This window comes from Pseudophryne corroboree, chromosome 3 (assembly GCF_028390025.1).
Source record: "Pseudophryne corroboree isolate aPseCor3 chromosome 3, aPseCor3.hap2, whole genome shotgun sequence".
Classification (NCBI taxonomy): Eukaryota; Metazoa; Chordata; class Amphibia; order Anura; family Myobatrachidae; genus Pseudophryne; species Pseudophryne corroboree.
The window spans coordinates 454422107-454436605 of NC_086446.1; the positions used below are offsets into that span (position 1 = coordinate 454422107).

At 45.9% G+C, this 14499-nt stretch overlaps 1 protein-coding gene across 1 annotated transcript in view; it reads right to left on the reverse strand.

Moving 5' to 3' along the window:
• The window catches only part of LOC135057896 (unconventional myosin-XVB-like), a 92243-nt gene that overhangs the window by 37225 nt on the left and 40519 nt on the right, over positions 1-14499 (reverse strand). Inside the window, exons 10-15 of the mRNA XM_063963615.1 lie at positions 13417-13511; positions 13223-13300; positions 11416-11512; positions 11144-11292; positions 10532-10656; positions 792-925 (exon numbers count right to left, since the gene is read on the reverse strand). Coding sequence (XP_063819685.1) covers positions 792-925; positions 10532-10656; positions 11144-11292; positions 11416-11512; positions 13223-13300; positions 13417-13511 — 678 coding nt within the window. The remainder of the gene's footprint in view (positions 1-791; positions 926-10531; positions 10657-11143; positions 11293-11415; positions 11513-13222; positions 13301-13416; positions 13512-14499) is intronic.

Sequence of the window (14499 nt, forward strand, 5' to 3'; positions counted from 1 at the left end):
ACATTAGTTGCGTCTACATACACAAGTGTTTTAAGATGTTCATTTGCATCTGTATAAACTATACACACAGTGATTTGGTATCCAGGAACTTAGGGAGGAGCTTTTATCTCTCCCCATTATACTTAATACTACGGGATTTGGACGCTCACATATCCCTAACATCAATAGGCCATACTGTATCTGTAACACGTACGTTTGCATCTGTATATGCTGTACTATTTGCATCTGTACTGTATATACTGTTATATACTGTATGACATACTGTAGCATAATGAGACGCACCAGTAAAGTAGTTCTTACGCTGTAGTTCAGTATTGTATTTTAATGGAGACCACACGCACATGCATTGGTGATTTTAAAAAGCGAAATCTGGTGGATGATCTTAAGTATTACACTCAAAGGTAACGCCAAACGCTCTGTGCGCCTCCCTTAGACTAGGCGCGCCTCCTTGCGCCCAGGCACGCTGCGTATGCCTGATCGCGACTAATGCCTCAGTCAGCCAAGATAACAGAGGATCCATCTGTATTTACTGTAATTTTGTTCTCTTCTTTTCTGTAACACTAAAACTATGTGCTATGTTTTTTTTATTTTAGCACAGACACATCATTTCACTCTTAGTTCCCAGAAAACTACCATTACGACTTTATATAGTATGAAATGTGAAAACTCTCCATAAAAAGCTAAATTAATGTGACATGAGGATTGTGTAGCACATAATTATGCCTGAATATTGGAAAACAGATTTATCACAGTACAATAAGAAAAAAAATATTCTTCTTTATTACACTCACCCAAGAAGCGGATTTTTGCCTGCGGAACATTCAGATTCTCCAAAGCCTTTAGCTCCTGTAGGACATGCTGTTGTACAGTCTGTAGATTCAGGCGATTCTGCACACAGGTAGGGATGTATTCCAACAGTTCCTGTCTGTAGAAGTGGAAATATGAGAGTGGTTCAATAAGTAAGGTAGCAAACCTCATGTGTGTAATGTTCTCTAATTCATTCTAATTTCCCGCCAGGCAAGATCAGGTAGACCACTGATTCCTCTAATGGCCATTAGACTGTGCCTCATATTATTCATACTGTCCCAACATCAGTTGTAAGACGGTGGGGCTGATGGAAACACGGTCAGACATTGAGGTGTATAGTGTCATCAGAGGGCACATCAGCAGCTGAAATTCATCACCAACTTGTCGAGATGTACAGTGATAACGTCATGTCAGGGAAACAGGTTTGGGTTTGGGGCACTGCCTTTGATAATGGCAGGATAGACCTGAGTTGTTACGGCACTACCATTGGGAGGCACCAGACCATCCTCCTTATAGTCCTGACTGGGTGATTTCCATCTCTTTGGACCATTGAAGAAGCACCTGGGAGGAAGGCGATTCGCAACTGACCGTAAGGTTCAGCAAGCCATCATGATCTAACGTCAGGCACGTGACACAGACTACTTCAATGCTGGGATAGATGCCTTGGTGTACAGCTGGTAAAAATGCTTACACAAGTATAGGGACTACTGTATGCGGGAAAATAATCCACTAAGGCCATACTATTGATTATACATATATGTACGAGTTGAATACATTTACACAAGCAGAGGTAATTTTAGCTTATTTCTGCTGCGGGGTACACTGGGCTCCACAAGGATAGACATTGGGGTGTAGAGTAGGATCTTGATCCGAAGCACCAACAGGCTCAAAAGCTTTGACCTTCTTCCCAAGATGCATAGCGCCGCCTCCTATATCACCCCGCCTCCGTGCACAGGAGCTCAGTTTGTAGTTGGTGATTGCAGTGCAAGCATGTAACAGGAAGAGCTGCTCACAGCAGCTCTATAAAAGCTTTTTCTGAGGAAAAAAGAAGACTACAAGGGCTGCAGCAGAGGCCCAGATTGTGCTGGATGTCAGTAGACATTGCCTGCTGCAGCTCCATCTCTCCTCCAGCGGCGCTGTACACTCCCGAGCCCTGGTTGCCGGGTACCTACAGCAGGAGGCTCCGGTGTTCTTCCAAATTAGTCACACACGGCTGGGGCTCTCCAGGATCGCGTGGCCACACTTCGGGAGGAAGTAAGTGGGTCCCGCTCGCGGGACCCGCACTTTATCGTGATCCGGCGCGGCCGGTGGGAGGCGGGCCACACGTGCTGGCGGTGGACACTGTGGCAGTACAGGCGATCCCACTAGATCACCAGGGCATGAGTGCAGGTCAGGTTTTCTCTCTAAACCTTTTTTACAAGTAGCCCGCAGTACCCGGTGGTTTTGCCAGCAGAGGGGATAAGGCTTAGACCTGGAGCCCCTCCCCCAGCCCCAGGGCACCATTTTCTGCAAATGTTCCCGCCCTGGAGCTGCATATCTGTCTCTCCCTCACTCCCTGGCAGTGTCTGCGGCACCATTATCCCTCAGCTCTCTGTTCCTGGGAATGCTTGGGCAAATCCTCCTATGTAAAGCCACCTGGTTGTCAGTGCTGTGACTTTACAAGACACTTACGTATTCTTCCTGCCTTTTTTAGTCAGTGTTAGTTAAGAAAGAGTGCACTTTGTACTAGGAAACCCTGACTATTACCCTGTGATATACATCCAGTTCTTACTGTGTACTGTTATATCTATTGTTATATAGCTGTGTAAGCTAGTCCAGTGCAGTATTATTGTAAGTAATAACCTCTGCATTGTACAGACTGTGGGGTAAATTTACTAAGATTCGTATTTTCCCGTTTCAGGTCAAAGTTCAATCACGAATGACATCGAAAGTGTAAAACTGCAACTTTTTGAATTGATTACGACTAATTTACTAAGCTGTCGTATTCGGGTTTTTCTTTTGTTCCGATGTCGATGTCATTCGTGGTTTTTTTTCTATTTTTACGGCAGTGATTAGCAAAACACTGCCGACTTTTTTTACAATCAATCTCGGCCGGATCTGTGTGATCCGTGCTGGGGTTTATTTTTTTTATTTTTTTTAATTAAACACTGTAAAATAATAAAAAAAAATGCGTGGGGTCCCCCCTCCTAAGCATAACCAGCCTCGGGCTCTTTGAGCCGATCCTGGTTGCAGAAATATGGGGGGAAAAATGACAGGGGTTCCCCCATATTTAAGCAACCAGCATCGGGCTCTGCGCCTGGTCCTGGTCCCAAAAATACGGGGGACAAAAAGAGTAGGGGTCCCCCGTATTTTTAAAACCAGCACCGGGCTCCACTAGCTGGACAGATAATGCCACAGCCGGGGGTCACTTTTATATAGTGCCCTGCGGCCGTGGCATCAAAAATCCAACTAGTCACCCCTGGCCGGGGTACCCTGGGGGAGTGGGGACCCCTTCAATCAAGGGGTCCCCCCCCCCAGCCACCCAAGGGCCAGGGGTGAAGCCCGAGGCTGTCCCCCCCCATCCAATGGGCTGCGGATGGGGAGGCTGATAGCCTTTGTTGTAAAAGAAAAGATATTGTTTTTAGTAGCAGTACTACAAGGCCCAGCAAGCCTCCCCCGCATGCTGGTACTTGGAAAACCACAAGTACCAGCATGCGACGGAAAAACGGGCCCGCTGGTACCTGTAGTACTACTACTAAAAAAATACCCAAAAAAAGACAAGACACACACACCATGAAAGTATAATTTTATTACATACATACACACATACATACATACTTACCTTAAGTTCCCACGCAGGTCGGTCCTCTTCTCCAGTAGAATCCAAGGGGTACCTGTTGAAGAAATTATACTCACGAGATCCAAGGGTCCAGGCTCCTCGGGAAATCCAGGGGTAATCCACGTACTTGCATAAAATAAGAAAACGGAAAGCCGAGCCACGAACTGAAAGGGGCCCCATGTTTTCACATGGGACTCCTTTCCACGAATGCCAGAAACCCACTCTGACTGATGTCTAAGTGGGTTTCTTCAGCCAATCAGGGAGTGCCACGTTGTAGCACTCTCCTGATCGGCTGTGTGCTCCTGTCCTCACTGACAGGCAGCACACGGCAGTGTTACAATGTAGCGCCTATGCGCTACATTGTAACCAATGATGGGAACTTTCTGCCCTGCGGTTGACCTAAAGTGACGTCACCGCTGAGCAGAAAGTTCCCAGCATTGGTTACAATGTAGCGCATAGGCGCTACATTGTAACACTGCCGTGTGCTGCCTGTCACTCAGTACAGGAGCACACAGCCGATCAGGAGAGTGCTACAACGTGGCACTCCCTGATTGGCTGAAGAAACCCACTTAGACATCAGTCAGAGTGGGTTTCTGGCATTCGTGGAAAGGAGTCCCATGTGAAAACATGGGGCCCCTTTCAGTTCGTGGCTCGGCTTTCCGTTTTCTTATTTTATGCAAGTACGTGGATTACCCCTGGATTTCCCGAGGAGCCTGGACCCCTGGATCTCGTGAGTATAATTTCTTCAACAGGTACCCCTTGAATTCTACTGGAGAAGAGGACCGACCTGCGTGGGAACTTAAGGTAAGTATGTATGTATGTGTGTATGTATGTAATAAAATTATACTTTCACGGTGTGTGTGTCTTGTCTTTTTTTGGGTATTTTTTTAGTAGTAGTACTACAGGTACCAGCGGGCCCGTTTTTCCGTCGCATGCTGGTACTTGTGGTTCTCCAAGTACCAGCATGCGGGGGAGGCTTGCTGGGCCTTGTAGTACTGCTACTAAAAACAATATCTTTTCTTTTACAACAAAGGCTATCAGCCTCCCCATCCGCAGCCCATTGGATGGGGGGGGACAGCCTCGGGCTTCACCCCTGGCCCTTGGGTGGCTGGGGGGGGGGGACCCCTTGATTGAAGGGGTCCCCACTCCCCCAGGGTACCCCGGCCAGGAGTGACTAGTTGGATTTTTGATGCCACGGCCGCAGGGCACTATATAAAAGTGACCCCCGGCTGTGGCATTATCTGTCCAGCTAGTGGAGCCCGGAGCTGGTTTTAAAAATACGGGGGACCCCTACTCTTTTTGTCCCCCGTATTTTTGGGACCAGGACCAGGCGCAGAGCCCGATGCTGGTTGCTTAAATATGGGGGAACCCCTGTCATTTTTTTTCCCATATTTCTGCAACCAGGATCGGCTCAAAGAGCCCGAGGCTGGTTATGCTTAGGAGGGGGGACCCCACGCAATTTTTTTTGAAAAAATAAGCACTTTCCCACCCCTTCCCACTGATATACATGCACGGATCTCATGGATCCGTGCATGCCTATCCAATCACGAATAAAAAAAAAAGGTCTGTTTTTTTTTAGCACTTTTTTACGAGTTGTAATTTTTCACGGCAGTGTTTGTTTGTTTTTTGCTTTGCACTTCTTAGTAAATGACCGAGATTCATACTTAAACAGCCGCGTTTTGACCGATGGTGTATTCATTCGTAATTTTTTACTTGGACTTGCAAAAAATTATGAATGCCCTCATCTCTGCCGTGATTAGTGTTTAGTAAATTACCGAGATGACACTTTGATGAAAAAACGGCATCTCGGTCAAAATCGGGAGCTTAGTAAATTTCCCCCTGTGACTATTTGTGTATGCATTTGATAGCTGAGTGGTGTCCATTTCGTGTCTTTCACTCAACCTGCTATCCCTATATTCTATAACCTGAGGGGGCTTGGTGCGTCAGGTTTTATCTAATATAGGATTTTCACAAAGATATACTGTATTACGTATTTTTCTCTGTGATTTAGTCACCATATCTCTCCTTTATCTCTGCGGTGCTGACTACACTGCGCAGGGGTTTGGGCAAGAGGTATTGTGCTGCTGACAAATTGTACTGTGTTACCTGATACTGCAAGTTATATCATGTCTGCTTCTGAGGGTAACGGTTCTGGGGCTGAACACACTCCGGTGTTGCTGAAGCCGCAGATACCTATGAGGAGAATATAGCAGCTTTGGGCTCTGGATCTGGGGGCTCCTTGCCCCCCAGTGGGACGGTGGCAAATAATGACCCGCCGTGGGCCGCTTTTTCCACGCTTCTGCATACGCTAGTTCATAAACTAACACCCCCTATGGGACCCCCAATGCCGGTGCAACCGTTTGTGGTCCCTGCAGCTAACCCGCCGCGGGCAGACGATTTATCTGCTCAAATAAAGAAGTTGAACCAGTCCCTGACTACTAAAAAGTCTGACCGTCGCTCGCCTACGTCCAAGGGGTCCTCTAAGCGAGCACTTGTCTCCTCACAATCCACTGCTGTCACTGACACCTCGTCGGATAAAGACGGTACTTACACTGACCCCACAGGTTCTGACTCAGATACGTCTGATGGGGAGGGTGGTTCACATGTGGATGTGCCTGATCTTTTGGAGGCTATTAAGTTAATTTTACAGATTATGGATGATCCCGAGCCATCCGTTCCTTCTAAGAAACCAGATAGGTTCAAGCGTCAGAAGGTGATTAAACAAGTTTTACCTCACTCTGACCACCTAATTGATATACGTCAGGAACCCTGGGAAAACCTGGGTACGAAGTTTGTGCCTCAAAAGAAGATGCTGGCTCGCTATCCCCTGGCGCCGGAGCTGTCTAAGAATTGGGAAACGCCTCCTCCAGTGGACTCACATGTGGCTAGGATGGTGGTTTCCTCAGCTCTACCGGTCACCACCGTCACGTCTCTAAAAGAGCCTACGGATAAACGTGTGGAGGGTTGCCTGAAAGCGATTTACACCCTCACGGGTGCTGCACAAAGGCCCACTATTGCAGCAACTTGGGCTGCAGAGGCCATTGAAGCATGGGCATTAGATCCTGAAATCTCATCTGACCATGCTAGACAATGCTTGTCTTATATTGGCACAGCTTCTCGTTATATTAAAGAGGCGGCTTCTGATGCCGGTATCCTGGCAGCCAAGGCCTCTACTACGTCAGTCCTGGCTCGCCGGATATTGTGGCTGAGATCCTGGTCTGTGGATCTGGACTCTAGAAAATCCCTGGAGGTACTCCCTTTTAAGTGAGATATTCTGTTTGGGTGGCTCATCAACTGGAAGAAGTCATCCCTGATCCCTGCTCAGAGCATGGTGCATCTGGGAGCACTATTGGACACTCACAACCAGCGGTTGTTCCTGTCTCAGGAGAAAGTCCTGAAACTTCAGGACAGGATTCGTTGCTTCCTATCTCGTCCGCAAGTGTCGATACATTTGGCGATGCAGGTGCTGGGCCTCTTCGTGTCAGCATTCGACATGGTGGAGTACGCTCAATTTCACTCTCGCCCTCTCCAGAGGCTGATTCTAGCCAAATGGGACGGCCTGCCTCACCGGATCAGGTCTCAAATGATCTCATTGACTCCGGAGGTCCGTCTGTTGCTGCTCTGGTGGCACCGGGACCAACAACTGTGCAGGGGCCGTCCGTTCTGGATATCCGACTGGGTCCTGTTGACGACAGATGCCAGTCTAAGAGGTTGGGGCGCGGTGCTGGAGCAACACTCCCTTCAGGGGCGGTGGACCAAGGAGTCCCTCCTCTCGATCAATATTCTGGAGTTGCGGGCGGTCTTCAATGCCTTGAACCTAGCCCAGCATTTAATTCAGAACCGTCCTGTTCAAGTACAGTCGGACAACGCCACTACAGTGGCTTACATAAATCATCAAGGCAGCACTCGAAGCCGCCTAGCAATGAAGAAAGTCTCACGGATTCTACAGTGGGCAGAACGCCATCTACCGGCCATATCGGCAATATTCATTCCGGGAGTCCTGAATTGGGAAGCGGACCTTCTCAGTCGTCAGGACGTGCATGCCGGCGAGTGGGGCCTCCATCCAGAAGTGTTTCAACTCCTAGTGGAAAGCTGGGGCCTTCCAGACGTAGATCTGATGGCGTCTCGACACAATCACAAGGATCCGGTCTTCGGAGCAAGGACAGGGGATCCTCAAGCAGCATTCGTGGATGCGCTGGCGGTACCATGGAGGTTTCGGCTGCCGTACGTGTTCCCTCCGGTGTCACTCCTGCCCAGGGTAATTCGGAAGTTCAAGCAAGAAAAAGGAATTCTGCTTCTCATAGCTCCAGCGTGGCCCAGACGGCACTGGTTCTCAGACCTGCAAGGCCTATCGTCAGAGCATCCAATTCTACTTCCACAACGCCCAGGCCTCCTCGTTCAGGGCCCCTGTGTCTACCAGGACCTAGCCCGGATGTCTTTGACGGCGTGGCTCTTGAAGCTTCCGTCTTAAGGGCTAAAGGGTTTTCTGAGGCGGTCATTCAAACTATGTTGCGGGCTCGGAAACCGGCTTCGGCTCGGATTTAGTATAGGGTCTGGCATTCTTACTTTGTTTGCTGTGCATCTAACGATTATGACGCTTCCAAGTTTAGTATAGCCAAGTTGTTGGCTATTCTTCAGCAGGGCCTGGACTTAGGCCTGCGTCAGGCCTCCCTCAAGGTTCAAATATCTACTTTGTCGGTGTGGTTTCAGAGAAAAATTGCGACCTTACCTGATGTGAATACCTTTACTCAGGGTATGTTGCGTATCCAACCTCCCTATGTCCCGCCTGTGGCTCCTTGGGATTTGCAGGTGGTTTTGGAGGCATTACAAGAGTCTCCGTTTGAAACTCTTTGTTCAGCTGATCTTAAGTGGCTGTTTCTGCTGGCTATTGCTTCAGCTAGAAGAGTGTCGGATTTGGGTGCCTTGTCTTGTAGTTCCCCATATCTGATATTTCACCGTGACCGGGCGGTTCTTAGGACCCGTCCCGTTTATTTGCCTAAGGTGGTTTCTTCGTTCCACCTTACCCAGGAGATTGTGGTTCCGGCACTTGTTTCTCCTGACCTGTCTCCCAAAGAGCGGTCTTTGGATGTGGTACGGGCTCTCCGTATCTATGTGAAGAGAACTGCTTCTGTTAGGAAATCTGATTCTCTCTTTATTCTGTTTGGATTTCACAAACGGGGCTGGCCTGCTCACAAGCAGACTTTGGCCAGATGGATTAGAATGGTGATTGCACATGCTTATGTGAGGGCTGGTCTGTCAGCTCCTGCTCACATAACGGCCCATTCTACTCGGTCTGTTGGACCTTCTTGGGCGGCCCGCCGTGGTGCGAACCCTTGAACAATTGTGCATGGTGGCTACGTGGTCCTCAGTGAACACGTTCATTAGGTTCTATGCCTTCGATACCGCCGCTTCCCAGGATGCTTCCTTTGGACGCCGGGTTCTTGTGCCCGCTACAGTGCATCCCCTCCCATAAGGAACTGCTTTAGGACATCCCCAATGTCTATCCTTGTGGAGCCCAGTGTACACCGCAGCAGAAAACGAGTTTTATGGTAAGAACTTACCTTTGTTAAATCTCTTTCTCCGAGGTACACTGGGCTCCACAAGGCGCCCACCCTGACGCACTTAGCTTCTTTAGGTTGGTATGGCATTAGCCGCTGACACTTCTCCTGTCGTGAGAGTGTGGTGTTTGTGGCAACTGGCAGTTGTCGTCTTTTTTACTTGCTACTGCATTGGGCTGGTTAACAAAACTGAGCTCCTGTGCACGGAGGCGGGGTGATATAGGAGGCGGCGCTATGCATCTTGGGAAGAAGGTCAAAGCTTTTGAGCCTGTTGGTGCTTCGGATCAAGATCCTACTCTACACCCCAATGTCTTTCCTTGTGGAGCCCAGTGTACCTCGCAGAAAGAGTTTTAACAAAGGTAAGTCCTTCCATAAAACTCGTTTTATTGAACCACCCTTGTATATAAGAGGATAATGGCTCACATGTAAGTGGTTAGGTTCAAAATGTAACAAAATATCTCTACTAGATATTTTTGTTCTTAATGCAATCGCTTTCCCATTATAGCAACTGTAGTGGTTATGTTCAGATTCCTAAAAATGACTTCTCTCATTATTATTGGTATCAGCAATATCCGTAAATACTGTATGATATTGTAGTTCAGATAAACTGCAAACCCTATACACCTAAACTACCATAATTACCACTACACTAAAATAATATCATATTGTAGTCTGCACTCTAGGCTATCACTGCCATACCTATACCTGAATGTGGACCCTTCCATTGCGTCATGTTGTGACATCATTCTGCAATTTCCAGCCTATCACTGCCATACCTAATTGGATGTGGTTAATTTACTGGCTCTCGGGATTTAATCTGTTAGGATACAGATGCCGGAATCCTGACTGCTGGGGAGATGCCGGCAGTCAGAATCCCAACCAAAGCCTGTATTCCCACTCGGGTGGTGGTCCACCACCCCTGAGCGGGATTATAATACCGGTCCTGAAGTGTGGCGAGCCAGCAAGGGGACTCGCTACCGGGATACTGGCATCGGTCTCCTGACTGCTGGTATTTCAGACTGAATCCTACCTAATACCAGATATAAGCATCAGCACAGCATTACACTTTATAGCATTATAATGCAGCCTCCAGCTTATAACTGCCATACGTAACACGGAATAAAGCATTAGCACAACATTACACACTATAACACTATACTGCAGCCTCCAGCGTAATTAAGATCAAGTGTAAAATTCAATACGGTTTTATGCTTTATTTTTCTGTACCTTCCACTGCCTATCACCGCCATACTTAGTTGATCCTCAGCTTAGTAGCATGCTTTGAAGTCACACAGCAGCATCCAGTATATCAATTGCAGGCTCACAGTAAGAGTTCAGTTTTACTCACTTGTTTGGGGGAGTGTTATTTCCTTTTATCCGATGCATAATAGCAGCCACTATTCCTGTGTACATCTCCAACTTTTCCCGTGGACTCACTGTCAGAGAGTTTCCCTGCATGTAATCATGACGTGCCTAAAGGATTACAAGTGTCAATTATTGCACATTACAGATTATGTACTTTATAGATCAATGGGGGTAATTCCAAGATGATCGCAGCAGGAATTTTGTTAGTGGTTGGGCAAAACCATGTGCACTGCAGGGGGGGCAGATATAACATGTGCAGAAAGAGTTAGATTTGGGTGGGTTATTTTATTTCTGTGCAGGGTAAATACTGGCTGCTTTATTTTTACACTGCAAATTAGATTGCAGATTGAACACACCACACCCAAATCTAACTCTCTCTGCACATGTTATATCTGCCTCCCCTGCAGTGCACATGGTTTTGCCCAACTGCTAACAAAATTCCTGCTGCGATCAACTTGGAATTACCCCCAATGTTAATTGGAGTAGTCTTGACAGGGTAACCTGTCTCACGTTATGTCCATTGTTGATCTCTGTCTGACTAAAAATGTTAATGTGTTCTGAATTACCAGATGGCAGGAAGGCTGCTTGTGCTAACCTGGTTGTAATGCACTTGCACATACACTTCGCAGCGTCCTCTGAAGGTAGCTTTCCATGTAACTCTTCTGAACTCAAAGGCCACAGAGTTGTCCTGGAGAAGGAAGTCATGAATATAGTCCCCATGGCGAAGGGGCCGCACCACTTCACCTGCAAGAAGCAAAACTATCACTAAATGACATGTTTTTGGTTGTGTATCTATAAAATATAAATCTGATGATTTTAGCTACTGCACCCCTTTATCTCTGCAATGTAAGAAAACCTAACAATTACCTTTGTTCTTGTTGGCAAATATAGCAAACTCTTCCATCTCACTAGGTTCAGAAACCAGCAGCTCTTCACATATCTGTGGAATGACATCAGCTGCCACCTGGTAGAAGGAGAAGTAGATGTTTTCAGTCATGCCTGTGTGTAGTAGTAGTAGTAGTAGTAGGAGACTTTAACATCCCAGCTGATGATCCCATGAACCCTGCTGCCTACAAAATTCTCTGTCTCTTCCTCGATTGGCCACTCTCAATGGACACTTTCCCCTCACTCAACCATGGCTACTCTCTCAACTTGCTTTTCTCTCTGTGCTGTCTCCGACCTTCCCTTTCTCTAACCATCATTTCCTCACCTTCAGCATCCCCTACTCTCCTAAGGGACTCTCACTAATGAAATCTTGATGCTCTTGATCCCTCTAGTTCCTCTTCTGTAGACTCTGTTCCCAGCAGTAATTGTAGTCTGGAATCAAATGTTTGAATATGGAGGAATACATGTCAATTTTGTTTGAACTTTGTAGACGAACGGTAATCGGATAAATTAGCTTAGGGGGGTTAAGTGGGTGGTGTGGGAAATTTAAGTCTGCCTGGAGAGATGAGTTTTGAGGAAATGCTTGAAGGATTGGGGGCTAGAGGAAAGTCGCTGTTTGAGGAAGGACATTACACAGAGTGGATGCAGCCTGGAAAACATCCTGTAGCCAGTAATATAAGCAGAGTGTGGATGAGAAACACAGATCATGTATTGAGCATCATGAGCGAGTTGGGAAATATTTTAAGATTAGAAAAGCTTTACTGTATGTTGTGTTGTTTATGGCACTGTATTTTAGAAGAAGTATTTTATATTGGATTTGATTAGATACAGTCAGCCAGCCAATGTAAAGACTAACATAGGAGAACAGCAGTAGAAATGGCCAGCATTTATATTATCCAGAGAAGCAGAGAGGAAGTCTCCAAAAGGATGGACCCAGGACACAATATTGTAATCACACAAAAGACAGTCCCTTTAGCTATCCAAATGCATTATGTGGGGCTAATGTGAAATGTAGAGCACATCTGGCAGCCTGACCAAACCACCCACCCAACTTCTTCCTCCACAGAGGCACATCATTACCTCATAGCAGATTGATTCTGCCTCCATATAAAAATAGTTACAAAAATCACAAAGTTAATAGGGTATAATTTTTTGGAGGTACTTAGATGAAGATTGTGTTCTTTTTGTTATTGTGCCACTTTTAGGAAACTCATGTACATTCTGGTGCTGGATTATAAGGGAACCAATGCTATTTTCTTTAAATAACCAAAAAACAAAACCCCCAAGGTATGATTTGTGTGCGTTCTGCGCAGAAACAAAATACTGATATTGAATTCAGAATGTGATGAGCTCAAAGGTGGCAAAATAGTTGATACAAGCATAAATTAATAAAATGCCTTAGTGCCAAAGGATTAACACACCTCATTTCTACTTTTTTAGATTTATGATTGTTATGACTTTGTTTATATATTACTTAATGTTGTTATCTATATATTAAACCACAATTTTAAATAAAACCTTTCGGAAGCCATCAGTACTACTAACCAAATTGCTAAATGCAATACTGACCCTCTGCATGTAGTTCATGATTTATGTAAAGGGCCTTTTGGAGAAAAGAGCTATATAGATAAATAATTACCATTAATCATGAATAATATAAAAGAGGTGTTCAAGAAACATTTCAAATGGATGATAGGTGTATCACCAGGCGTGGCACGGGCTTACATGGCTGGTATTGATCCCATAGCAATCTAATATTAATTGGGCATGCAGACCTTCTAATACTCACAGTAAAAGTTTTAATTTTGGTTGTAAATTCAGCACCCCCTGCTAACATTATCACAAGACGTCGAGATACTCTTCCACTCTGTTGAGAGAATAATATAATGTATGTAGCACATGCTGTACTTGCCATAAACACAATATGCTGTACTAGCCCAGTATGCAGCATTAACCCAGCACCCACCCATAAATGATAGTTACCAATAGCGCCTCCAGCTCTTTGCGTGGTGGGAGGTGCCTGCGTCCATGATACAACAAAGAATGACGGAGATGTTCCTGACAACTCATAGAGATTTCTGGATAGAGAAGCAGAAGCTACAAGTATTATAAAGATCAATAACTGTATACTCAAGTATATGAAGGGACTTTTTGTCATTTTTATGACTGTGTAAGTATGACAGTTTACACTCAACAAAATGCCTTATGGTAGTCTATTACAAACAAAGTTCTGGGTGTAGACAATAATGTACTATGTCAATATGTAGCTTGTATTTAAAAACTTTAAAAGCTAATGTTTTGCCTCGAATGCTGAATGCTAGATATATGCAGGACTGCCTTCAGAATTTGTGGGGCCCGGGATTGACAAAAGAGACAGGGCCCCTCTGCCCTCCCAATAAAAGATTCTGCAGCACCGCTCCACCCCTATGTGATGTCATACATTGTGATATTACATATACTGTAGGTGGAGTGTTGCGGACCTACAGAAATGGTTGGCAGAGCTGATGCGCAGTTGAAGGCTTGTTTTAAGAAGTCCTCCCTTTGCATCAGCCCTCTGTTTAACAACCTGGTACAGCTCTCCAGGTATTGGTGCTAGGAGCCAGGGGTGGTCCCCCCTCTCTGTAAGGGCCCGGGACACCACAATCCCCCCCTACCTTATGGCTGCCCTGGATACGTGTACTGAAGAGAAAAGGTTAAGATTTGCATATGTTATTGTAGACTTCTTACTGAGAGCTCTTAAGATAAAGGTTTATTTAGCACATGTGGGGGAAAGATAAAGCCAAACAAAATGTATCCAAAATAGATGAAGCTAAATATACTTTGTGAGGCAGTGACAGGGCGAGGGTCTCCAGATCTGGAAACTGCACTTTCACATAAACAACCCAATCACATCTTGCACAGCAGTATTTGCCTTTGAGCAGTTGATCCAGAAGTACTGAAGTACTTATATATTAAATGATGTACACTGACATTACAAACCATGAAACACATGCTGACTGCAGTTATGTATTTCATGTCATACATAAAGACTGACTGCACTTTTTTTTTTTTTACAGAAATAAAATA